This window comes from Vombatus ursinus, unplaced genomic scaffold (assembly GCF_900497805.2).
Source record: "Vombatus ursinus unplaced genomic scaffold, bare-nosed wombat genome assembly UNPS02014774.1, whole genome shotgun sequence".
In the NCBI taxonomy this organism is placed as follows: Eukaryota; Metazoa; Chordata; class Mammalia; order Diprotodontia; family Vombatidae; genus Vombatus; species Vombatus ursinus.
Window position 1 is genome coordinate 19028042 of NW_020954552.1, and position 27738 is coordinate 19055779.

Genomic DNA, 27738 nt, shown 5'->3' on the forward strand with positions numbered 1-27738 from the left:
ATGCCTTGTCTTGTGAACTCCCCCCACCAGTTCTCGGGCTGATATTGACAGTGTTCGCTTGACTCTGAGCCCCCAGCCACAGTGGGACCTGCACCACTGGGAGAATGTTGACTGTTCTCTTTCCTCAGATGTTTGGAGGCCTCATCCCAAGAGACACACGTGCCAGGAGGGAAGGAGCCTGCCGTCAGATCAGTCCTCCTCTTAGTGGCCAGGTGTCAGGTTTTGAACAGTAAACCCCTGCTGTGTCAGGAGTACATCTATACATCCTGAAGGCTGAGTGTGCAGATTGTACAAGGAGATAAATCCTGATAGATAAGACCATGTAAAAACCATGGAAGAGTAAAAACCACCTTAGTAGTTGCTGATGTTAACTGCTCTCTCTGGTTGTTTTCTCCTGCAGCATTTGCATGGTTTCTTTTCAGACTGTACATCGTTCAATATCCTGATGAATATGTTATTTATCAAAGGCAATTATGAAGGTAAGTATGTAGTTGTGTTTCTAAAAACAGGCTCTGACCTTTTTGTAAGCACAGCAAAATGAAAAATTAAGCAATGCTTAAAAAAAATGGATGCATATGATCCCATTGAACATTGGAGTTATGGAAACCCCCCCTTTTTTTTTAAAGTCTAAAAGAATGATTGCGTGTCTGGTTTGCTTTAACGAGGCATATCAGATTTCACTTGTGCTGAAAACGCATGGAGTTATAAAAGATTTGTGTTCTGTCAATGCTTTTCTTTTGGCAGGTGCCTTGGAGGTTTTAATAGAAATGAAAAACCAAGGGGTAAGGTTCAATACAGACACCTACATCCTTGCTTTTGCAATTTGCTACAAACTGGTAAGATGATCTTTAATTTTCAAAGCGTGGTAGGTTGAGGAGTCTTAGGGACAGTTTTTTTGTTGCAGCTGGGTTTTTTTTCCTTTTTAATAAATAAAACCTAATTCATCTTAAGTCTAAGATTTCCATCTGCTGTAAAATTTTCATTTATAAGTGTACTGATTTAAAAAAAAATTAAGCTGTAATGAGAAACAGCATGGAATGGTGGATAGAGAATTGACCTTGGAGTCAGGAAGTCCTGATTTCAGGGCCAAACTGGCACACATCGACTGTATGACCTTGGACAAGTCACTCTCCTTGCAGCTTTCTAAGTAGGTTCCAGTCTGCATTGGTGAATAGATTCTCCTTATCCACAAATTCCCTGCACTACTGAAGTCACAGCTTTTTTCTGGAGTGGAAAAAAAAAGCATATAGAACAGCTTTTCTTTAAGGAAAAATGTTTCATTTTGGGTTTTTTTTTCCTTTAGAGTAGGTTCCTCTTACTTTTAGAACCTTTTGGTAAGAAGGGGAGTCATAAATAAAAGAAGAACAACACTGAAATTGAGGAGATCAGGAGACCCAGGTTCTAGTCTTTATTATGCTACTAAATAGCTATGTGACTTGGGTTAAGTATTATTATGTTATTGACATTTCACCGCTCAAGGCCCAAAGGGGGAGGGATTAAATGATCTCTAAGGTCACTTCCTACACTAAAAGCCTGTGAGCCTAAGTCTCTACCTTATTACTTTTGTTGTAAGGCTCCTGTTTTCTCCTTTCATAATACTCTTCTCCTCCATTTCCACTACCTTCAAGGCTCAGCTCAACTGCCTCCTCTGTGAAGCCTTCCTTCCTTCCCCTTACCCCAGCCAGAGGCCATCTTGCTAATGCCTGTGCCCCTGGAGCACTTGGTACCACTCTTGACACTTGATGAATACTGCTTTATGTTGTAGTCAGAGCCATGAAACAATGAGCAGGTATAAGGCACAGGTTCCGAAGGAAAGAATTTTTTTAAGTTAACATTCCAGTTTCATCCATTCGAAGCTCTTTGGAGTAATGATACCTGGGAAAGGTGAGTGAAAGGTTGTGGCAGTTAGGGGGCGCAATAGAGAAGGAGTATTGGACTTAGGAGTGCAGAAGTTCTGAGTTTAAATGTGACTTCAGACACCAGCTCTGTGACCCTGGGAAAGTCACTGAATCCCGTTTGCCTCAGTTTCCTCATTTATAAAATGAACTGGAAAAGGAAATGGGAAACCACTCCAATGTGTTTGCCAAGAAAACCCCAAAATGGGTCATAGTCGGACATGACTGAAAATGACTAAATGACAATTGGCTAGCTACAGGGGTGGGGAACCGGTGGCCTTAAGGCTAGATGATCTCACTTCTTCAGTTTATCCTCCCTACTGGTTTATTTTATATTTATGCTTTCAGGCAGTGTGTAGGTTTGAGGGGGGGAGTGGGACTTAGGGTGGAGATAGTGGCCCCAAAATAAACTTTTAACACTGTAGATATTGAACGTAACAAGCCCAATTCTTTGACCTACCTATTGCATTCAAGACAGGACAGTCAAAACTCACATTTCATGTAGCAATTTCCAGTTTTCAAAGTTCTTTGCTAGTAAGAGTCCTGTAGGGTAGAGGGTGTGATCCACAGTATACAGTACTATCAGTCCCATTTTACAAATGAGGAAAATGAGCTACAAAGAATTTAAAGTCATACAGCATGTACATGGCAGAGTCAAGCCTGCCCATTTCATTATCCAGTCAGCTTCCTATAGCGAAGCCCCTGAGGGGAAAGAATTTGAGCAACCTAGGGAGAATTTTCTTCCAGATTGCTTAGAACCAGAATTGGAGGATTGGCTTGGTCAGATTTCATTAATTGTCACAATAGTACTAAAAACTCTTATTTACATAGTGCTTATACATATTTATGTATTATGTATTTGTAATGTATGTATGTATGTATCTATGTGTGAGTGTGTGTGTGCACGTATGCATAGTGTGTTACCCTTATTTTACCGATGAGGAGACTTAGAAAGCTGTAAGTGACTTGCCCAGGCCACATAGGTAATGAAAATCAGAGCTGGGACCTGAACCCCCGAGTGTTCTGATTCCAAACCCAGCGTCCTTTTGACTGTACCAGGTTTTTTCTAGACCGGTAAATGTTTGCTATTGTTCTGAGAATAGTCTCCTCTTTAAATTATCAAATTCTGTCCTTTCTAAGCAGACCTTACCTTGAAGATGTTGGTTGTTATTCAAGTCATGACAGACAAAAGCAAAAACTCACGGTAGACAATGATCTCATAAGTCTGCTCTGTTTCCAGTAACTATGAAAGGATGATTGAGGGCAGGAATTCAATTTTACCCTTGAAATCTCTTTGTTTTGCTGGTTTGTGGCCCGTTTTCTTCATTTAAAAAAATCAGTTTTCATGAGAGCCTTTCAAGATGTGACCTCAGATTGGCGTGCAAGTTTGAAAAGACTTGATGTGCATCAGTGCATACTTGCAGAATGGAAATCTTCCCAGCTAGATGTTCTTCCTGAGTGCTCAGCTTTACTTCTGGGAGAATTCTGTATAGTTAACACACCCGACATCTCGCTTATTTCTATGTATGGGTCCATATGCAGAAGCTGGTCATTTGTGGAGATTAGCCCAGTCACATGCTGGTAGGTAAAGGCCTGTCCAATTTCAAGGAAAAGCTTGATTCAAAGCTTTAAAAAAAAAAAAAAGTTAATTTAAAGCTACTGTTTTTAAGTAACAGGGAATTAAAAGAGAAAATATCAACAGAAAACACTTTCACTAAATTTTTAAAAATAGGATCACTTATTTAATTGTTTTTTAATTAAAATATGTGTTGTGGTATTAGCACTGTCAATTATTTGTCTAAGCCCTTTTTCTGTATGTGGAAAATCCTTAACTGCCAATTTGCAGATGCACCACTTTCTTTGTACTCAGACCAGAGTCTATGTGTGGACCTTCTCAGCTTTCAAGGAGAAAGATCCAAGGCTAGTGGAGAACCCTGTTGACTCATCTCAACGAGCTTGCAAGAACATGAAGATGACTCACTAATTGTCTCTTTGCAGAACAGTGCTGATTCTTTCAACGCCTGCATGACTTTACTGGACGAAGCGCTAATCAAAGGAGAAGTTTTGACAAGGCGAGCCTATGGTTTTGCCATAGCATTAGCTTTGAAACAGGTATGGATCTGGGTGGGGAGTCCATATAATTCAAAAAGCATCTTAGAGATAGATACAGAGGAAAGGTACGTTAGTCTGACTGCTTTCAATAATGTTGACATTTTTTCCCATATGGTTTGGTCTTCCATTCAATTCAACAAGATTTTAGGAGGTGCCCATTATTATTACAAGCACTGTGTTAGGAATTACGGTTACAGGGTCGAAACCTGAAGAGTCCATGCCCTTCCTCACAAAGCTCATTTTTGAAAGAATAACACCTTTCAGTGTCCTGGCAACCGAAATCTGTGGTTATGGCCTTTGGTGTCAAAGTCAAAAAGAAATGGGAGCTACAGGGATCCACAGGGATCCTTAACTACATAAGGATCCAGGCATGCTGCATATTGACTTAGAAGACATTAACATTTTCTATATTCTATTGTATTTTTATTTATTTTGTTAAGTATTTCCCAAGTACATTTTAATCTGGTTTAGGCCTTACTCAGGGGAGTTGTGGGTTAGTTGCGTGGTTGACACCTCTGCTTATGGTTACAGAGAAGGCTGTGCTTTCAGAAACTCAAGTTTCCATTTATAAGAGTTGGGGCCCAAGCCTCTGGAAAACTCAAGGAGAAATTGCAGAAGTGACTTGAATGAACTCCACAAGGCTTTTTTCATGTCCGGCAAGAGCTGCTAAGTCACCTGGATGCCCTCCTGAGCTGAATTCCACCTCCAATGAACGAGCATTCCAAAAGCTGCTCATTGTGAGGCCATGTGCATGGTGTGTTTCCCATGTTTCCAGGATACTTTTGAAGCATATAAGAAGGGAATTTTCCTCCTGGCAGCGGTGATAGCCCAACTGAGTACTTAAAAAGGTGACCAGTCAAGGTGTGGCCAAGGCATTCAGCTTATTGCTAGTTCAGTTTTCACAGGGGCCAGTGTATTTCCATGAAATTCAGGGAAAAGTCCCTGAATAACAAGGAGGAGATAAGGTGATTTACTGGGTGTGCACTGCTGTTCTTTCACTGGCAGTGTTCCCCCATCCCCTTAATTGTCTAACTTTCCTTTCTGATCGGAAGATTATAACATAGAGGAATAAGTATGCAAAGCTAAGAAGGTTGCACCAGTGCCTAGGATGAAGCTGCCACAGACATTTATCATGGGAGTAGCCATCGATAAAGGGGAATACTCACCTAGATAGTAGAGCTTTTTAGAGAACAGAAGCAGGGGTGCAGAATAGAAAGCATTGTTTAAGAAGTAGCCAAAGAGGGGCAGCTAGGTGGCGCAGTGGATAGAGCGCCGGACCTGGATTCAGGAGGACCCGAGTTCAAATCCGGCCTCAGACATGTAACACTTACTAGCTGTGTGACCCAGGGCAAGTCACTTAACCTCATTGCCTAGCTAAAAAAAAAAAAATAGAAGTAGCCAAAGAAGTAATTTAATGGAAAATTAGGCACATGGGAGCAGTCGGTTTCCTTCACAAAGTATGTACAATGAAGAGGTTTGATGCCCTCTCTTTTAGAGCAGCACCGCAGGCAAAGACTGACACCCCACTTGCATCCCCACTATAGGGCTGAGCCTATGTTTTGAGGGAGGATGCCAGGGTATAGGTGTCACACCACGCAGCCATCACCTGGGGATAGCCCTTTCCAGCCTGGCTCCTTCCCACCTTTCCAGTCAGTCCAGTGACACTGGGCCTCAATGCTCTTCCTTCCCCAAGATGCTGCATCTCTCAGCTCTGCCTTTTCACTGGCTATCCTCCATGTCTGGAATGTTCTCCATCCTTGTCTCCACCTCCTGGCTTCCCTTGACTTCTATCAAGACTCAGCTCCAATCCCACCTCCTATTGAAGGCCTTTCCCATCCTCTGCTTCTTTAGCACCTCCCCTCTTTCAATTACAACTGTATGTATCTTGTGTGCTCTTGTTTGCGTGTTATCTCTCATGATTTAGAACATGAGCCCTTTGAGAACAGGGACCTTTGTTCTTACCCCTAGCACAAGAGAAAATTAGCTTTCCTAAAACACGTGCTATGACCTTCAATTCCTAACAGTCTATTACAGGGGTGGGGAACTTTGTTCTATGAAGTTTGGATTCAGTCAAAAGACTGCACTTGAGGACTTCGGCGGCCATGTGTGGCCTCAAGGCCGCAGATTCCCCACCCCTGAAGGTGTTTAGACCGACCTTTCAAAACAGAATTAGTGTCATAAGACGCATATGATGTCCATTGTGTAATGCCATTTCTGTTTGAAAGATTGTAATGTGTTACCTAATTCTTAAACACGAACTTTTTATTTTTATATTTTATAATCTGACAGAACCATGGAATCATAGAATTTTAGACCTGAAAGGTGTGTTAGCTATTATCATTATCTAATTTTAAAACTTTATTTTAGAGATGAGGAAACTGGTCCAGAGAAGTTAAGTGATTTGTCCAGGGGTCACTCAGCAAAGGTCGAGGTCCTTAAATTTCTCTGAAGTCCTTTCCAGCTCTGAATCTAGGATCCCATGATTGTATTTGGCTCTAGTACTAAATGTACCAGAGGTCCTAAAGAAATAATTTTCTCTCTCTCTCTTTTTTAACTTTTCACATCTTTCTTATTTTTTAATATATTTTATTTTCTCCAATTATATGTTAAAGAAGTTTTTAGTTTTGAGTTCCAAATTCTATCCATCCCTTCCTCCCTCCCTCCTCCTTGAGATGATAAGCAATCTGATATAGTTTATACACGTACAATCATTTTTCACATCTTTTTAAAAAATATTTTATTGACATCTGTTGTTTTTACCTTGCCTGATTTCCCCCTTTTATATCTGGCCATCTCACTCCCAGAAGTGTACCTATTATAACAAAGAAGAAACAAAGAAGAATAAAAAAAAAGGAGACAATCAGCACAATAGGTCAATATATGCAAAAGAATATGGCAGTATGTGCAAATTTCCACTTCCATGGATCCCAATGTATGCCAGTGATCAAGGAGGGAGATATTTTATATCTCTTGTTTGGGGTCAAGCTTATTCTTTGTAACTTTCTCTCTCTCTCTTTTTTTAATGGTATCATCTGGTTTTGTCAGAATTGGTTTTAAAAATACCATATTTCACCGCATAATCTTCTCCACTGCATAATTGTCACACCCTGTTTGGTGTTTTTTGTTTGTTTGTTTGTTTTTTAAGTCCAAAAATTGGTTTATAGCCTTTCATTGTGTAATCATCACATGGTGTAATTCTCTTCATCACACTCCTTAAAAGGTAAATAGAGCAGCAATGTATTCACAAGTGGCATAGGGATATGCATTTATCTCTCGCTGCATTGCGAGCCATGAGCCTAGAATTCTTAGCACACATGCGTTGTCAGTATATTTCTGAAAGCCATCTTGTGTGGCTTGTTTAGATCGCCGCAGTTCTAATGGTATTGTCACTCAACAGAATGAAGAGCCTTAGGCACGAGGGGAGCAGGCTTCTGGCGAAGCTGCCGTGAATAAGTCACATTACGTAGTTAAGACTTGCATGTTCCCTCTCTAGCTAAACTGTGTAGTTCCTCTGCCAGCGATACGTTAATATGGGAAGCATTTCTTTCTCATTATGGATAAATATAAAAACTGTTCTGCGGGCTTCAAGCTGAAAGTGATTGTGTTCACTGAACAGTATGGAAATAGCTATGGAAAGACAGTTTGTAGTGAATGAAAAGTTGGTGGGAGACTGGCAGAAACTAAAAGACAAGCTAAAAAACACAAACCTTTCTTTCTTTTTTTTTTTTTGTTAGGCAGTGGGGTTTAGTACCTGCCCAGGGCCACACAGCTAGTAAGTGCTATGTGTCTGAGACTGGATTTGAACTCAGGTACTCCCGACTCCAGGGCCAGTGCTCTATCCACTGTACCACCTAGCTGTCCCCACAAACCTTTCTAGATGTGCATTTACAGGTCCTAAAACAAGCAAGTTTCCACAAATCGATGAAGAAGTGTTTGTGTATTCTGTGAATCCTAATCTTGCACCAAAGACAGTTTAGTAGTAAATGATTTTTAAGTAATACTGGCACAATTTAAACCCCCCCAAAAAAGCTCCACATAATGGTGGCACCCCACTTTTTTGCAAAAAAAAAAATTGTCATCAAAGCTGTGATAATTATGCGGTGAAATACATTATCCCTGTCATATTTATCTTGCCCTGGTGACAAAGAAAATCATTTATACCTATATGACAATATGTACAGTGTGAAGGAAAAAGAATAAGCATTTATATAATGCCTACTATGTGCCAGCACTTGGCTTTACAAATATTATCCCATTTGATCTTCATAATGATCCTGTGAGTTGAGTGCTATTATTAACCCATTTTATATTTGAGAAAACTGAGGTATTTATTTTTGGCATATTTAATAGAATTTACCTGTATTTCCATCCCCATGGTTTCTATTCTTATGCCTTATGGTTTATTCAGTTTCTTTTTCTGAGAGTGACTCATTTAAATTCTCTATTTCTTAATTTGTTAATATGGACGTTTTAATTTTTGTCAATTTTCATTTTCTTATATGATGATATTATTTCCATAGAGTTTGGCAAAATAATTTTAATAAGTTCCTTTGTTTCTTCTACATTTATTCTAAATTCTCCTTTTTCATTTTTGTTACTGGTGGTTTGATTTTCCTCTTTCCATTTTTTAAACCGGATTAGATAATAGTTTATTTTTTTTAAACACCACCTAGTTTTATTAGTTAAATCAGTGTGCTTTCTCTTTAAATTTTGTTAATATCTTTGATTTTCAGAATTTCTACTTTGATGTTTAATTGGATGGCTTTCTAATTACTTTCTTAGATGCTTGTCCAGTTCATTGATTTGGTCTTTCTTTTGTTAATGAAAACATTTAGAGAGATATAATTTCCCTCTGGCTACATCTGTAGCCTGTATGTCTTCTCATTTTAGTAATTTCTTTTGATGAAATTACCTTTTGTTCTTTGACTCACCAATTCTTTAGGATTAAGGTTTTTAGTCTTTAACTGGTCTTTGCTCCTTTCTTCTACAGTCCCGTTGAATATATTTTTTATTCAATTGTGGTCAGTAAAGAATATGCTTATTATTTCTACTTTTTAAAATTCCTTTGTGAGGATTTTATGCCTTACTACATGTCAAACATCTTCCCCTCCCAGATTGATTTTTTTTTTTTGACTAGGTAGAAGAGGCCATTCTTTGTCTCATTTCTTACCCAGCCTTGATCACTGAATGGGCATTGCCTCAGACAAACTGAAACCTAGGAAATAACTTTAGCTTAAAAAGGCCAAAGCCTCCCACTGCATCTGGGCCATCTCCAGTCATCCTGATCTATATCTTGCCTCGGGACCCAGATGGCTCCAGAAGAGAAAGTGAAACTGGTGACTGCACAGCCCTGCCTCACTTAAATCTAGTTCACTTGTAAGTCATGGCATTGCCTTCCTGATGTCATGGTCATCTTTGAGAACAAAGGACAAACAACAACACTTAATATGGTGCTTTGAAATATAGTGTTTGCTAAAGGTCTGTTGACTGACCACTGACAGTCACTCATTAGGAGCAATGCTATTTAAGGTTGCACTAGAATGAGAGCTAATGATCACTAGTGTTACCCACTTAGTTGAGGGGAAGGGAGAGTAAGTATTCCATGAAGTGGGGGCCACAAAGCTTGTGATTAGATGAAACAGGTCCAAAGAGGCCCCTGAACTGGCAGAGTTCTTAGAGCTCCATTTTTCTGTGTCTTAATGTGTGAGTTGTTGCAACCCCTTGGGATTTCCTTCCCAAGTGTTTCTGTCTAAGAAGTAGGCCCTATGGGCTTGTCCTGCAGGGAATAGCAACCCTAAGGTGGGGGGCCTCGTTCCATATCTTTCTCATTTGACCTTCTGAGATCACCAAGGAAAGAGCCCTGGGCCCAGCTGACTAGGACATGCTAGAAAGTCTCTGGTTGACATTTCTCCAACCCATTCTCACCATAAGAAGCAACAGAGAAATAGAAAAGAAATTTGCACACTGTTTGAAGAATTCTATATGATATTATTGTTTTAATGATTGGGAAAGGATTGTTTCCAGGATCACCTTTCAGGTTCTTGGAGGAAAGGAGGTGTTCTGTGGTCCTGGAGATCAACTAAATCTTCATAGATTTACCCTGATAGAACAATCTTCACCTATGATATTGCTCTTTTTTTTCCTTTCAGAACCAAGTGGCAAAGGCAAGATCCATTTATTCTCACATCATGAACCCAAACAGCAAAGCATGCAGTAATTTAAATGTAAGTGATCATTTTCAATATTAACATAGGCCCTGAAGGTCAGTAAAATGATGCCCGCTGTATAGGGATGGTGTGGATTTTGGTAGTCACTACATCTTTTTCTATAAAGTCTTTGTTCACTCTTAGTACCTTCAGCTACTTAGGGTGCAAAAAGGTGTGATACGAACAAAAAGTCAAGCACATTTTTAAATATATTTTTTAAACTTTAGGACAGTTACTGTACACAAGCTAGCCTTTTTGCAGATGGTGGGATAAGGAGAAAGCTATTTCTCCTATATAGATAAGGCAAGCAGAACTGAAGTCCATTATCACCCGAGAGGAAATTTCTTTTTTCCTTTAAATCCTGTTAATAGATTGTTCTTATCCTATCCACCCAGTCTAAGGTATGAAAGTCTTAAAGTTTAAAAACTGCACAAAGACTTTATGAAGATGCCACATAACCGGCAGCGGTCCCCTTCACTCTCACTCCCTCTGTTGGCCACCTTACCCAGCCTTAATCACTGAATGGGCACTGGCTCAGTCAAAGTGAGAACTGGGAAAGACCCTCGTTTACAAAGGCCAGGGTCTCCCACTGCATCCAGGGCCATCTCCAGTCATCTTGATCTGTATCTTGCCACTGGACCCATATGGATCTGGAGAAGAGAGTCTGGTGACTTTGCACAGCCCTCCCTCACTTAAATCCAATCCACTTGCAAATCATGTCTTCACCTCCCTGATGTCATGGTCCTCTTTGAGGACAAAAGACAAACAACAACAACCTCTCTCTAAAACACCGAGGAGCTGATTGCCCAAATATTAAAGAGTTCCACCTCTGCCCCTTAATTCTGACTTAAGTCTTTCTGACTCCCATTTCCTGCTATCTGTCCACTCTGCCACCTAGCTGCCTAGGTGGAGAAGTACAGGGGAGAAAGAGTTTGATACATCAAGAATTTAGAACCTTTGGAGTAGTATGAAAGTAGGTTGGAAAGTTACCTGAAACAGGAGGTCATCGAGAACTTTGAATGCCAGACCTCATCAGCTCTTAGAGGGATTAGAGACAGCTCCATCAGGAAACCCTTCCTTGTGTCTAAGCTAAATTTCTTGTGTGTTTTGGCTTAAGCCTCTTTCATATCGTAATCTCAGAGGAGAGGAAATAGAGAAGGTTGCCATTCTCAGAAGAATAGAGGTCAAATGTTCAAACTCTGTTATTAATCAACTCAAGTCATTTTAATCAATACACACGTGTGTATATGCTAAAGAATCATTTCTGTGCTAAATAATAATTTCTAAAAACCTCAGGAAAAGGTTTTTCTGAATCAGCATTGTTTAGGGCTAAGTTTCCCTAGGAATTTTTGAGGCACTTTGTTAATTATTGTTCAAGGGAAACCTGACAAATGGGCAGCTGATCAGTCATTATTCACAAAATTTACCTAACTTTTGAATTAATGACTCATGTTAAGATCTTTTCCTTTTATCAATTGGAATTTGAACTGACCTAATCTTCTGTTTCCTCACTCTCTCTCTTATCTACATCCTTCCTTTAGCCAATATGCCAGGGACCTGAGTTGCCAGTTTTCCAGTTCCTCCCCAGTGGGTACCACATTGATTGATTGGGGTATCTCATTCAGACACAGTCACGTTGGCTCGACTCTGCCTGTTGGAGCTGAGACCATCAATATTGAAAGAGCTCCAGATCCTCTTTAGTATTCTGCTCAATATCAGAGGATTAATTTCTACTTCCAGATATGTCTGGAACCAGCTGAAACCAGATCAGGGTAAATTTCCAGTGATTTGATTTGAATTTGCTTATTTCTGTGTATAACTGGCAAAGTTCCAAATGGAGACTTGTTTCAAAATGGTGTTTCCTGTTCTCCTTTGCTTTGGGGGCTAATATGTAATGGCAACACGTGGTTACCGTAGTTACTGTCGCTGCCCTTATCTGTATGTGGGGCACAGGTGGAACTCTTTTAAGCTCCATCCTTCCCCTTTGTCAAAGATTACCCTTAAATCCCATTATATGCTGAATGGTACAATGGAAAGAACATGGAATTTAGATTCTGAAGATCTGGGTCAAAATCCTGGCTCTGTCATCATAAATGGCAGAGATAAAACTGTGTGTGTAAGTTGGACAGGTAACAAATCAGTGGGCCTGAGTTTCCCCAGCGGTAAAATGAGGGGATTGGACCAGATGGCCTTTGAGGCTTTGTCTAGCTCAGCTTTCTGTAGATCCTGTGATACCAAATAGGAAGCCTTCCCAGACTAAAACATAAGAAATAGGGTAAGACTCGAGCTTTATTAGGTCTGTAGATTTAAAGCTGGAAAGAGACCTAAGAGGTCATCTATTCTACCTCCCATTTTACAGATGAGGAAACTGAGGCCCAGAGAGGTGAAGTGCTTTGCCAGTGGTCACACAAGTACTTCACACCAGAGCCAAGATTTGAACTCTGACTTCAAATCCATTGTTTTTCCCAGTGGACTGTAGGGTACTCTTACAACCCCTTTTATGACAGTAGTCTTTTGTCCATGGGAGCCACTTCAGGTTGTTTCCAAATTTGAGAGAGAAAGAGAGAAAGACTTATCCAATTCCTAAATGTTCGTTTGGAGCTGCTGTGCACCTTTTAAAAAATCCACTTATATCAAATTCCTGCAAGACCGCAGCGTCCTTGTGACTTGGCATTGTTTCCTGGGGCCAAGGGTGATTATGGCGGCAGAGGAAGCAGAGACTCCATAAATAGTTTCTCATATCAAATTTTCCCCTGCTCTCTTGAAATTCGATTTTCATGGCCTTCATTTTGATGTCTCTTGAAAGATTAGACCAGTCTTTCTTAACCTCTTTGGCAGTCTGGTAAAGCCCATGAACCCCTTCTCAGAATATTTTTAAACGTATAAAATGAAATACATAGAGTCAAAAAAGAAATTATTTATATTGGAATACAGTTATCAAATTTTTAAAAAATTCATGGACCCTCGGTTAAGGGAAGCTGATAGAAATTAGTGAAAATAAAGATGTAATTTTTTTTGTTGCCCTCTAATCTCACGGACCCCCTGAAGAATTTACCTTTGGAACCCCTTGATTTTGTGGGCCCTAGGTTAAACATTCCTCAACCAGAGCAATACCAGGCACTCTACTCTGGTCTCTGTCTCCCAGAAACCTCAGCTAGGGGATAAGAAGCTCATCTTCCTTCTCCGTGCCCATATCCATCACCTCCTTGTCTTAAATTGTGAGCCAAGGTGTTGATCTGGCCTTGAAAGCCCTTGCAGAAAGGGAGTAATTTGAGGAGAGAAAGTGAAATCTGCCAGAACCGTCCTTCTGCTTGTGTCCAGCCTTGGCCTCCAAGGTACTACTTTTCCACTGGGCAACCTTAGGGTAAATTTTACTGGTGTTGTAACCTCCCAGCTCTTAGGGAGTCAAAGGCAGCCCCTGGGCACTCTGGGTTTCACAGTTATTAACAGAGCTTGGCAGTTCACCACTGACACTGGTAAGGATAGCCTGTCCTAGAATCACAGATTTAGAATTGGAAGGGACCTTAGAGGTCATGAAGTCCAGTCATCTCATTTTACAAGTGAGGAAACTGAGGTCCAAAGAAGTGAGGCAAAGGTGATCTCCAAATCTTGCTGTATCCCATTTTCTCTTAAAGAAGTAAGTGGTCTTTTACTTACCTGCTAATAAGCAAAAAGCTACAAAAATGCTAAATATGCCCTGTGGTCTGATCTTTCTGTTCCGAAGTACAGCAAATGTGGGTGAATCACCTATATCCCTAATTGGGCAGCTCTGCTCTGTTAAGTTATTATTCTGCTATGTAGTTTCCGCTTGATGAATAAAATGTGGCCCTCATTCAGTAACCCTAGCAACTAACCTACATAGGGATGTATATAAAATCTGATCCACACTAAAGAATAGCCAGATGCTGAAGTGGATAGAGTAGCGGCCTGGCGTCAGGAAGACTCATCTTCCTGAGTTTAAACCTGGCTTCAGATGCTTCATAGCTATGTGACCCTGGGCAAGTCACTTAAACTTGTTTGCCTCAGTTTTTTCATCTGTAAAATGAGTTGGAGAAGAAAGGGAAAACTACTTTAGTATCTTTGTCAAGAAAACCCCAAATGGGGTCACAGAGAGTTGGACACAAGTCGTCAACAACAACAACGAGCCACACTTAGGGGAGGGAGTATATGGTACAGTGGAAAGAATGTAGAATTTGGAGTCAGAGGACCCAAGTTCAAATCCCAGCTCTGCCATTTACTCCCTGTGTGAGCTTGGGCAAGTGTCTTGTCTCTCTAAGCCTCAGTAGAGAATAACTCAAGTCCCTGCTAGCTTTACCCACAATTCCTTTGTATATGGCTAGTTAGCTTAATTGACGAAAACTTGGGGCTGAGCACAAGTGAGTGGATTCATTCACCTTTTGGGCCAGTTAGTTTTAATCTTTTCCATGGAGACTATGTCATTACTCCTGGAAAACTACCCCATAAATTCCTGCTTTCACGAGCAATGGGTGATAAAGTGTGTGTGCGTGTGTGTATTTGTATATATATATGTATATATATTTTCAATAGAAATCCATCACTGCTGGAAACGTGACTCAGTGTTTGCCCTCTGTATGGGAGGAAGAGGAGGAGGAGGAGAAAAGAAAGAGCCATAATATTTTTTTCTTGTGTGAATTCAAGACAGTGCATGTTTTTGATGGTTTAGTAGATAGGGTGTAAATCAATAAATAAGTTCTCCTTCATATATTAAGTATTAATTCCATATGTGCTAAAGTTTCTCAAGCTGTTAAATAGTCACAAATGTTACTTGCCTACCCAACAGGACTGTTGAGAAGTAAGGTTTGAAGGTATAGGGATAGTGTGGTGCAATGATGTCTAACTCAAGTAGAAATGGATCCCTATAGCTGCATCATAACTTTTTGGGGGTATTTTTATTATAATTTAATATTTTATTATAATTTATATTTTTATTTTTTGTACTAAATATTTCCCAATTACATAATAATATGATACTAGTGGGTGCTTGAAGGGCTGGACTTAGCGTCAGAAAGTCTAGGTTCCAGTGTTGGCTGTGTGATGTCCTGTCTGAGGGCACCCTGGGGAAATCACTTAACCGCTCTGAGCCTCAGTTTCCTTATCTTTATTAACAAGTGGGTTGGATTAGATGCTGTCCAGTAGATCACGAAGTATTTAAGTGGATACTATATGGCAGGCGCTTTGGGGCCAGGCATGGGGATATAAGTACAAAGAATAAAATAATCTCTACTTGCAGAGAGGTGACATTCAAATGGGCAGCTAGGCAGCACAGTGGATAGAGTGCCAGACCTGGAGTCAAGAGGACCTGAGTTCACATGTGACCTCTGACACTTCCAAGCTGTGTGACCTTGGGCAAGTTCACCTTGCTTGCCTCAGTTTCCTCATCTGTAAAATGAGCTGGAGAACAAAATGGCAAACCACTCCAGTATCTTTGCCAAGAAAACCCCAGATGAGGTCACAAAAGGTCACAAGTGTTGGACATGACTGAACAACAACATTCAATGGGTGAACATGATGAATACATATAAAAATATATATACAGCATAAATATAATTTGAATAAATACAGATATGAACAAAGTAGTTCAACACAAGGTAATTTTGGAGGGAAGGCATTAGCAGTTAGTTGGTTCCTTCAAGCTCCTATGATCCTATAATTTTTTTTAACAAATTTTTGTTGATCTATGTTAAGATTTTTACATCAACAAAATTTCTCCCAGCACCTCTCCTCTTCTCTCTTTTAGAGCTACGTAATATAACAGATATTTTTTAAAGAAAAAAGGGGGAAAATTAGCAGAAACAGTTAATACATTGAACACTTTTGAAAATATATGCAATTTCCCCACACTTGTTGACCTGCATCAGGATGATTGTGTGAGTGCAAAGTTGTCTTGTAATCAGTTGGCCCTCAGATGCAGGAAGAGCACTTAAGTTATTTTGGTTTTTTTAATGGCTTGCCGCACTTTGGGTTGGATATTAGGGTAGTGAGATTTCCTGTCATCTGGATACATTTTGTGGGCATCTTTTAGAACAGGAGTTCTTAACCTTTTTTGTGTCCTGGATGTGTCTTTGGCAGTCTGGGGAAGCCTGTGGATCCCTTCTTGGAATAATGTTTCTCAGTGCATAAAATGAAATACAAAGGGTTATAAAGGAAGTCAATTATATTGAAATACAGTTATCAGAATAGTTAACAAACAAGTTCATAGACCCCAATTTTTGGAGATAGCGTAACAAGGGAGGCCCAAGAACATCCAGATGAGACATTCTGCTGCGCCTGTCTCCAAGGGTATGATGGAGGCTGTCAAGATTCACGTCCTCAAATTCCAAACCAGTGGTATTTGGTTCTTTCTATGGTCCAGATCCTTATCCATGCCCACTCAGGCATGTTGGAAGGAGCCCTGCGGATACTGGAGGCATCTGCCGAAAAAACCCCCTTCAGCTTTGTGAAGAAGGAAGAGTTCTCAGAGGAAGTGGTAAGTACCTGGGGATTGGAAAAATCTGTGAAAAGTGAAGCACCTGCTGGGCTTGGTGGCGCAGTGCCTGGGACTGGGAAGGATGACTGTGGCAGATCTCTTGAGCTCTGGCGTTCTGAGCTGCTGTGGACTATGCCAAATGGGGATCCAGACTGAGTTAGGCAGTCTTATGTCAGGGTTAAATTTAGCACAACCTTGGCTTTAATCCAATACATTAAACATTTATTAAGCTCCTACTATGCCAGCACTGTACTGAGGGCTTTATAGGAAAAGTTATCATGGTTTAGGGGATAGAAAAACCATGGAGTTAGAAGACCTGGGTATAATTTCCAACTCTACTATGTAATAGCCGTGTGACCTTGGGCAGGTATACTATTGTGACTTACCAGGTTATTGTCAAGATTATAATGTAGTGAATGGGCAACTAGGTGGCACAGTGGAAAGAGTGCCAGGCCTGGAGTCAGGAAGACCTGAGTTCAGATACGGCCTCAGACGCTTATTAGCTGTGGTGACCCTAGGCAAGTCACTTCACCTTGCTTGCCTCAGTTTCCTCATCTGTAAAATGAGCTGGAGAAGGAAATGGCAAACCGCTCCAGGATCTTTGCCAAGAAAACCCCAAATAAGGTCACAAAGAGTTGGACACAACTGAAATGACTGTACAACAACAACAAATAATGTAGTGATGTATATAAAGTGCTTTTAAAAAGCACTTTATAAAAGTAAACTATCATCATCACTACTCTTAAAGGCTGTCTCTCTTCCATCCTAACAGAATATAAGCCACCACATGCACCAACACTATTTGTGATTGATCTGTTCAGTCATTTCAGTTGTATCCAACTATTTGTGACCTCATTTTGGGGTTTTCTTGGCAAAGATCCTGGAGCAGTTTGCCATTTCCTTCTCCAGCTCATTTTACAGATGAGGAAACTGAGGCAAACAGGATGAAGTGACTTGCCCAGGGTCACATAGTTAATAAGTGTCTAAGACCAGAAATGATCTTAGGAAGATGAGCCTTCCTGAGTCCAGGCCTGGGGCACTCTATCCACTGCATCACCTAGCGGCCCTATATCATGATATATCTATAGCCCATGACAGCCTGGAGAGTCATAATTTTGCAGCTGATGGGACAGAATTGTGATTTCAGTAGCATACATGAGTGGTGTGCAACTCAAATAGAAGTGGATCCCTGTGGGCCTCCTATTGATGTGGAAAACCACTAATTAATATTATCTGTGTTGTATTCTATTTTCACTTATTTTGTTTAACATTTCCCAGTTACATTTTAATCTGGTTCTGCCTGCACCCCAGAGTTTTATGAGTTGTGAGTTTGACACCTCTAGTGTAGAATATTCCTAGCGAATACATTCCCTCTATCGATGCAGATCTCTAACTATACTTTTCAACAACTTATGGTGTTAGAGGGTAGCCTAGCCTAGTATTAAGAAGTTAAGTGACTTGCCCAGGGTCATGCAGCCAGTATGTGCCAAAAGTGGGATTTGAACTCAGGTCTTCCTGACTTCTAAGGCCAACCCTTTATCCACAGTGCCATTTGTGCAGCTGATAAATGACCAAGAAGATAAAGGGAGGGGGGAAAAGGAAAGGAAACTTGTGATCAACAACTATTTGATGGTTTTTTCACTTTATTGAATTACAAAGCATAGTTCAATGAGGCACCTAAGCACATCTTGCTTTTATTGATAGCGGAAAATAAGGACAATAGTTGTGTAGTTAGGTGCTTGAGGGACACTCTTAATTCTTAAAATTCATACATTTCTACCTAGAATGCATTGTTTGGTAAAATTAGTCATTTAATTGGACTGCCTATCCCTAGCCTCCATCTCATTTCTCAGCTCCTTTCTTGTCAGACCTGTTTTCAGGTGGCAAAAATTGATTGACTGGAGATGCCATTCCCTCTCTCTAGTCATCTTGTGGGAGAAGTATTACCAGGAAGACAGTGGTAATGTAGGAAATGAGAATGGTAGGGAAGAGAAGCCAATAACGTGGGTAATTTGCAGCCTAGATAATTAGCCCCTAAATAATGGAGTGTTCTTTCCACCTCCACTTCTGGGAAGTTCTGCCCCAAACAGCCTTCTCTCTCTCCCCCCCCCCCCCCCCCCGCCCTGTGACCTCTGTCAGTATTGTGAAAGACAAGCCAGGCAGCCAGAGGGCCCCATTGGGGCTCCTCCACGTGACCTCACAATCTTGAGCGGAAGGTTCTTTGGCCCCAAATTAGCTTGGCCAGCCAACTGCCTGATGGTAACTCCTCTCTTGCAGAATGTGTTTGTTTGTTAAAATAAGTTTTATTGGTACTTTTTGCTTTTGCCTCACAATCCCATACCAGGATTCCAAAAAAAACATCATGTTGCTCATTTCTACTTCATTTTTTTTTTCTTCTTGGGTTTATTCTCCTCCTTGCCATGCCCTTCAGAAGGATACCAGGAGAAATCAAAAACCTTTCCTCATCTGAGTGGAAATTTTCTAGGAAGGGCCATAACTGATTTGAGGTCAAATTAGTATTTTGTCTTCTCATTTGAGAGACGTGTCACCCATTTCCTGTTCTGTGGAGTAAAGTAGGTACCCACAGTGGCAGATAGGTATCCATTTCATATGTTGATCTTCACTCCTATGAGAGATCCAACAATGAAATTTGTGCAAATTGAAATTTATCCAAAATGAAATTTGTGCAACATAGATTGCATCTTTAATATCATTAAAGATATTAATATTAAAGAATTATTATTATTAATTATTAATATTAAAGATATTAAAGAAAATGTAGGAAGATAGTGGAATTATGGGTTGGGATTGGTTTTTTTTTTCCCAAACTTACCTATTTTATGTGAACTGATGCAAAGTGAAGCGACCAGAACCAGGAGAACATTGTAGTTACAGCAATATTTTTTTTTTTAAATTTAAATTTTTTCTTTTTAGGCAATTGGGGTTAAGTGACTTGCCCAGGGTCACACAGCTAGTAAATGTTAAGTGTCTGAGGCGGGATTTGAACTCAGGTCCTCCTGACTTCAGGGCCGGTACTCTATCCACTGCGCCACCCAGCTGCCCCTACAGCAATATTTTTAAAAATATTTTTTTTTTCATTAAACATTTCCTAATTACATGTGAAAAATTTTAACATTCATTTTGTAAAAGCTTTGAGTTCCAGATTCTCTTTTCCTTCCTCCTTCCCCCCTTAAGAAGGCTAGCATTATGATACTGTTTAGTCATACAAAACATATTTACATATTAGTCAAAGAAATACACGCCCTAAAACACAAGAAAAAAAAAAGAAAGTAAAAGCAGCATGTTTCAGTCTGCACTAGACTTCATTAGTTCTCTCTTTAGGGGTGGACAGCATTTTTCATCATGGGTCCTTTGGAACTGTCTCAGATCATTGTCTTGATAGAGTAGCTAAGTCCTTCACAGTTGATAATCATTATGCTATTGCTGTTACTGTGTACAGTGGTCTCCTGGTTCTACTCACTTCACTTTGCATCAGTTCATATAAGCCAGGTTTTTCTGAAACCATCCTGCCTATCATTTCTTATAGCACAATAGTAATCCATTACAATTGTATACCACACCTTGTCCAGCCATTCCCCAGTGGATGGGCTTCTCCCTCAATTTCTAATTCTTTACCACCACAAAAAGAGCTGCTGTAAATATTTTTGTACAAACAGGTCTTTTCCCCTTTTCTTTGATCTCTTTGGCATATAAATGTAGTAGTAATATTAAACAGCAGTATTATCCATTATCACTGGTGAAAAACTTAGCTACTCAGATCAATACAGTGATCCAGGACAATCTAAAGGACCCATGATGAAAAATGCTATCCACTCCCAGAGAGAGAACTGATGAACTGTTGAATGCAGATTGAAGCAGACTTTTTTCACTTCATTTTTTTTTTTTTTTACTTTTTTGTGCAACATGGCTAATATGGAAATAGATTTTGCATGACTTCACATGTATAATTGATATCACATTATTTACCTTCGGAAGGGGTGGAGGGCAGACTGGAGGGCAGGAAAAAATTTGGAACTCAAAATTTAAAAAAAAAAGAATGTTAAAAATAAGTAGTTTTAAAGGAAAAACAGTATATAAACAGAAAGCTTACATTTATATAGCATTTAAACTTTGCAAAGCACTGTACCTCCATTATCTCATTTGCTTCTCACAACCACTGCATTCCTATTTTACAGATGAGGAAACTGAGGCTCAAAGAGGTTTAAGTGACTTGATCAAAGATACATAGCTAATAATTGTATGAAGTGGGGTTTGAACCCAGGTCTTCCTGATCTTAAATCCAGTGGTCTTGGTGCACCAAACGACACTAGCACAACTTTCTTGGTTTTCATCAGAGAAGTTCCTTTGGGAGAGCTTGGCCCACTATGATAACTTGACTATGACATCATCTAGTTGCCTTCCTGCCTCCCTCCCCCTACCTTCTCATTTTAAAGATAAGGAAACTGAGGCTCAGAGAAAGAAAATGTATTATCTATTGCCCCCTCCCTATAGTCATGGCCCTGAAAATGCAGCCCAACTGGGAACCTTCAGAGGCCAAAAAGGATTTTTTCTTCCACTCATGGCATATCTAAAAGAGACCCGTCGTGGACCTCCTCACTTTAATCCATTCTTTTCTCCATCCACATTCCAGGACTAGCCAAATGTCCTAGAATTAGCACGTCCCCCTTGTGGCCAGCAGCTGGCATTGCTGTTGTGGCTTAGCATGCCCTAATGTAGCTGGGCCTTTCCCTGAGCCTTCCCTTATATCTTAACAAAGAGACTTAGCCAAGGACACACAGCAGATTAGTGGCAGTGCCATCAGTAAATCTGGGTCTCCTGACTCCTCATCCAGGGCTACATCATTTATACCATGCTCACTCTTCTCTGTTGAAGATATATATTACCTACCTAAAATTCATGTGGAAAATTACTGATTTTTTTAAAAAATACTTCCAATTTTAACTTAGCCTGAAGGTCCTTTTTTTTCCCCAAAGCTTTTTTAGATGGATTCTAATTTAAAAACATGTACAACCCATTTAAACTTTTCCCCTGGATACTGTGAGACTGATTAGAGAGCTGCCTAATATGAGAGGTTAGGCATAAGTCATTTAGCTAGTAAGTACTTGGAAACAAGCCTCTGGATTCCCAAGTCCAGTGTTTGTGGGACCCTCTACTTTGATGTGTTAGCATGTGGAGAATAGAGCTCTGAAGCCAGCTCTGTTTTGAGGAGAATAAAGCGTGTGCTCCAGACCACATGTAAATGATCAGTTGTCTTGAGTTTGGTTTTTGTAAATAACATTAGAGGCATCTAGGCATATGGTGGGCAAAGTGCTAGATTGGTGATGAGAAGCCCTGAATTCAGATCCTGCCTCTATGGACTTTTCCAGCTAAAAATATAATCCTATTATGCCATGTGTTCACAGTAATGATAACTGAAAATGGGCCCTGCTTAGTGATTGGCAGTAACGTGGCAAAAGAAATCAAGGGGACTCTTTAACCACCTATGAGAACAAGAGAAAGAGTATCAGACAATTGGTCTTTTGCTCGTCACAACCTCTGTCTGCTTCTGTTTCCTCAGCTGTGAAATGGTATTAATAATGGCACCTACCTCCCAGAGTTGTCATGAGGATAAAATGAATTAATATTTATACAGCGCTTAGCCCAATGCCGGCACATAGTAGGTGCTTAATAAATGCATGTTCCCTTCCCCCCAACCCTTCTGCAAAACTGATGTTCCGATGACTAAAACACAAGCTTCTTCTTCATTGATTTTTTTTTTTCTGAACTAAATTAGGGAACAAATTTGGCACCTTCTCTTTCCTGCTTAGATGGCAGAATAGCTGTAATAATTCCATTTAATGTTTCCACAGCTAGCCGAGAGAACTGAGGCAGTACATTCAATTAGAGTGAAGTTAGCCCAGGCTTGACAGCTTTGCACTGCTCTTTTTGGGAAACCTTATGCTGCACATTAATTCTGTTCACCTTGAACCCGGTGACAAAGCAAGCTGTTCCTCATAAGAACATTAAGAATCTTTCAAGCATTAAGATTCCATGGGGAGTCATGGTGCAAAAGGGAGATAGAGGATCCGGAAAGTGAGTGTAGGCCAATGGGCATGTTAAGAATCGTGATCATGAATTAAATTTCTTTAAATATTGTAGGGGAGGGGGATTGAATTAGCCTTCCTTCTCTGCACTCCGGTCTCTACCTCCTCTAATCCAGCCTGTAAATCACTGCCACCATAATCTTCCTAACAAAATCGTTCCCAGTGTCATCTCCCTGCTCAGAAACCTCTGCTGGCTTCCTACTGCCTATAGGAAAAAAAAAGTCCAGACTCTTTAGTATGGCATTTAAGGCATTACGTGATACGGCCCCACTCTACCTTTTCAGGTTTGTTTATGTGACATTTTAGACAGCTCATTTCTTCCGAATACACCCTGTACTTGTAGTGCTCAGGTCCCTCTTCACCTTGAGTGCTTGTTACTCAGTGCCTCCATCCCTGCCTGTTAAAGAACCACCCATCCTCCAAGCTTGGCTCAGATGGCACCTATTTTTAGACAGCTCCCCCTGTGTTGAAGTATCTTGGGGGCCAAGCAGTAGGATGAGTTCATCATTCAATCCCACCTGTGTCTGAACAGGAATCCCGTCTATAACATACCCAACAAATGGCCTTAGTTTGAAGACAAAACCCAAAAGCAAACTGTTCCACTTTGGGACCGCTCTGATTGTCGGAAGGTTTTCTTTGCATCATGCAGAAACCTGCCTATTGGCTATATCTGCTGATTGTTCCTAGGACCCCCTCTGGAACCAAGCAGAATGAGATTTGTCCCTTTTTCACAAGACACCTGTCAAGCCCCCTCACAAGCCTCCCACTTCTCTTTTCTCTCCTTTCTCCTCTATTTTCTCTTTAATTTTTCAATTCAAACAAGGTAAGCATGTGGGTTTTTTCAACCTTTAACTTAGCATATACTATAATATGATGTATTATAATACATCATATTATATTATATTATCCATATAATATAAACACCTAGCATTTAGATTTTGTTCAGTTCCAGGGTTAGCAAATCCATGTTTTTTGTTCTATTTTGAGTTTAGTTCCCAATTCTCTATTTTGCTTTACCAAGCAACAGACATATGTTGATCATTTATGTTCAAGGTACTAAGCTTCTCGGGAAATACAGCAAAGTGTAAGACTTAGTCTTTTTCATAGTTTTATGAAGTCCAAACAACACTTCCCTTCTTTATGATATTTTTATGAGAAAAGCATCATAGTTTCCTTTTTAGAAAGTGAATTTTTAAATGCAAGAATGTATATTTTATCTCTGTTGAAAGATATTTTTAGCCCATGTTGAAATGCCATAATGATTCAGGAGCTTAGAGACCCAGTGTGGTGTCATAGAAAGAGTGCTGGACTTGAAATCAGTAGAGACCTGGGTTTGAAACGCAGTCATTGTCATTTACTAGTTGCATGACCTTGAGCAGGTCACAGCCTCTTTGAGCTTCAGTTTCTTAATCTCTAAGGTGGATCATATCTCTCTAGATTGAGAGCTGGAAAGGATTTTAGAGATAACCTAATCCAACCCCATCCCTTTACAGATGAGGAAATTGAGCCCCCAGAAGGACAAAATGATTTATCTTAAGATCATACAGAATCAGGGTTTGATCTCAAGGCTTCTGACTACAAAAAAATCTCTCACTGCAACACAGTAGTATTTAACTCCTAGCCAAGAATGGTGCCTGGCTACACGACATTGAACACTACAGTCTCCCTGTATATGAAAATTATTATTTCCCAGATGACAGTGGAGAGGTGTGTGATAAGTGTAGACAGCTACAACATGTTGCAAACAAGGAATTAGGGGGAAAATGGAGTAAGAAGTCATTCAAAGGGGCAGCTGGGTGGTGCAGTGGATAGAACACCAGCCCTGGAGTCAGGAGGACCTGAGTTCAAATCCGGCCTCAGACATATAAATTCATTGCAGACCTTAGAGGACTATGTAGATGTTGGTTTGTTCCCTTAATTAGTACGTGACCTGCTCTATGCCAAGCATCGTCCTGCGTGCCAGGAATACCAAGACAGAGATGAAATAGTCCCTCTCCTCAGGGAGCTTATATTCCATGAGGAGAGACAATACGTGCACAAATAAGTTATACAAAATCACTAAAAGGTCTTTTGGTGAGGGTGGCACGAGCAGCCAGGAGAACGAAAGGAACAAGGGAACTGTCTTGAAGGCCTTCTACATTCCGTTTTTCTCTTCTCACAGCTGACCACAGTGAAGGAGAAATTAGAGGGACAGCCGGCTCTCCAGTTCAGATTCAAAGAGATCTGGGACAAGCTCCAGGCATCTGGCCAGGTCATCCCCCAGACTGTCGATGCCATGCTCTGTGTCATCCCTCAGAGCAGGAAACCCCACATTCTCTCATTTAACAAGAGGCAAACAAGCCGTCGGACTTTACAGCCACTCAGTTCATCTCTGATAGCAGAGTAGCCCTGGATTTGGCCATTGGTGACTCTGAACTGAATGTGTCATTCTGAGTATCTGAGAAATTGTTTTGAAGGAAATTAGGCTGAACATTTTTATCCCCTCCACAGATTTCTAACACTCATTGACAACCGACATTCCAAACTGAAAGGTCAGCATTCTGGACTATTGTGGACAACATTAACCCAAACAATCAGAAATCTTGGTTTTTTTTTTTTAACATTTTGAACATTATACACATCTGTGTATAGTGATGGGTGTGCCCCTGAGAAAACTGTAGTGGTTTCTCAGTCCTGTCGCCTAGGCCCTAGTTCATACAGGCAGTAGCAGAGAAGAACTTCAGGTCTGGATATAGACTTAATCCAGCTTCAAATAACCCTTCCTTCCAAAGATACTTGTTACATCCTTAGAAACTCGGTCCTCTTATGGATTTCAGCAGGTTTGCTATGCTGCCTTGAAAACAGTGATCTTTCCTTCTTATTTCTTTGAATGCTCTAATTTTGTTTTTAATATCTAAAGCTCCAAAGCATGAATGCTGAGAAAGTCCCCAATAAAATATAGTAACCATCATTTGCTAGAGGCAGGATTACATGGAAAATATAACACAGCATGGAACTGAGAATAAGGAGCCCCGGATTTTGTCCTGGCTTCTGCCACTGCCTAATTTCTGTGACCCTAATTAAGCCACTTAATGGCTCAGTCCTGAAGTTTCTTCATCTGTAAAATGCCAGTGCTTGTACTAGCATATCCTCTCATCCAGATTTGAGAATTTCAGACAACGCATAGGAAGGTAAGAGACTAGTAAAAGCAATGCGTAGAAAAACAAAAATACTTTGTTTTCTTCTGATATATGTCTCTTACACCTCTCTCCAACCTCCATGAGGCAAACAGACTCAGGCTTCATCTTCCTGAGCTATTAAATATGCTAGCTTTAAATTATTACTTCCCGGCTTAGGGTAAATCATTTGTTTTCCCAGTAAGACCTATTTAAAATCTCTATCTCATCTCAGTCAGTGTGTGTCATGCATTGTCTGTCCTAATGGTTTTCTTTTCTGTCTCCATTGGAGTGCCTTATTTTCATTGAAAAGAACCATGTCTTTCTTGAGAGCAAAGGACCCAGTTCCCAAGTGCCCTCAGGTACCACTTCAACCGATGGCTTGAAATACAGCATCTGGAGGTGATACACAGTATGAAAATACACGGTGGTCCCATCTCAGCTGGGCCTTTTGTTTCCAAAAGCCTGTTGCGATGAGGCGTGTGTATCTGCCTGGAGTTCGGCCAACGCTAATGAGCAACACGCCCTGACTTCTTTGTTTTCTGATGCCATCTGCCCCTTTCCCCACATCCCTTCCCTCCCACCCCACCGCACACTTTGAGCAGACAAGCACTTATGAAAGTGCTTCTTCAAGAAATGTTATTTTGTATTGTTGTTCATAGGCAGCAGGTTGTCATAGACGTTAAAACTCTGAAGGGCCTTGGAGATCATTCCTCACTTACTGATGAGCAAACTGAGGTCCAGAAAAGGGAAGTTATTTGCCGGAGAGCCCGCAGCTAATTACTGGCAGGCTAGAACTGGAATCTGGGCTTCCTGGTAGTCTGAAGAAGGGCATTGTTGAGCCAACCAAGCCAGGCAAGATATACTGAAGGTTCCTATACAGTATCTTCCTTGAAAGGAAAGTCACTTGGAGGATGGTGGTTTGACTGCAGAATACACAAAAAACCTGAGCTTCTTTCCTTCTCATAATCATTGGTTTCAGAAGATGTTATCTTTATTCATGACCTGTGCTAAGCTCTAGACAGATCAATTTTTAAAAAAAAAATTATTGATATCTTTGGCATTTACATACCCTCCATTTCCAAATATATTCCTCTCCCTTCCCTTAATCCAGTGAGCTGGCTCTTGTAACAGAGAATAAAAAAAGACAGGAAAGAAATTTTAAAGCAGTTGACTGAAACAAGCCAATCCATCAACTGAGTCTAATGGTATGTGCAATGTTGCACACACTTAGTTCCTCACTTCTGCAAAGAAATGAAGGGATTGCATTTTCTCATCTTCAGGGCTCAGCCAGGTTATTCCAATTATGCATTGTTCAGTTTTCTTTTGTTATTGTTGTTTCTATTTACATTGCTGTAGTCATGTAAGCACACATGTCACATAAATGCGGTCAATGTAAATACACGTGTGTGTGTGTGTGTGATTTCTACATGGATCAGTTTAGATTGTAAGCTCCCTGAGGGGAGGAATCATGTCATTCATCTTGTATCTCCCTAGCTAAATATGAACAGCACATATTCTGCAAATATTAGGTGCTTATGTTGCTTTTCTAGACCTGTGATTTCATTGGTTTGGAAATTATTTCAGTAGATTCAGAACAGCAATTCAATTTAAGCACCACACTAAGTCCTAGGGATACCAAGACAAAAACAGAATCGTCCTTAGAAAGGTCATCTATACCTAAAGAATTACTCAGTGATTTGCTTAGAGTCCTACAGTTAGTATATATCAGAGTCAGGACCTGGACTCAGGTTTCCCTGACTGGAAGTCTAGCCTTCA

At 40.3% G+C, this 27738-nt stretch overlaps 1 protein-coding gene across 6 annotated transcripts in view; it reads left to right on the forward strand.

Moving 5' to 3' along the window:
• The window catches only part of PTCD2 (pentatricopeptide repeat domain 2), a 43949-nt gene extending 16586 nt beyond the window's left edge, over positions 1-27363 (forward strand). For 5 of the 6 annotated variants that reach the window (XM_027864228.1, XM_027864231.1, XM_027864234.1 and 2 more), the window contains 6 exons: positions 401-479; positions 745-836; positions 3894-4007; positions 10157-10231; positions 16587-16700; positions 24966-27363. In XM_027864228.1, the coding sequence (XP_027720029.1) occupies positions 401-479; positions 745-836; positions 3894-4007; positions 10157-10231; positions 16587-16700; positions 24966-25190 (699 nt within the window). In that variant the 3' untranslated portion in view covers positions 25191-27363. The remainder of the gene's footprint in view (positions 1-400; positions 480-744; positions 837-3893; positions 4008-10156; positions 10232-16586; positions 16701-24965) is intronic. The other variant, XM_027864229.1, reaches the window with a different exon arrangement.
• The last annotated feature ends 375 nt before the right edge of the window (positions 27364-27738 follow it).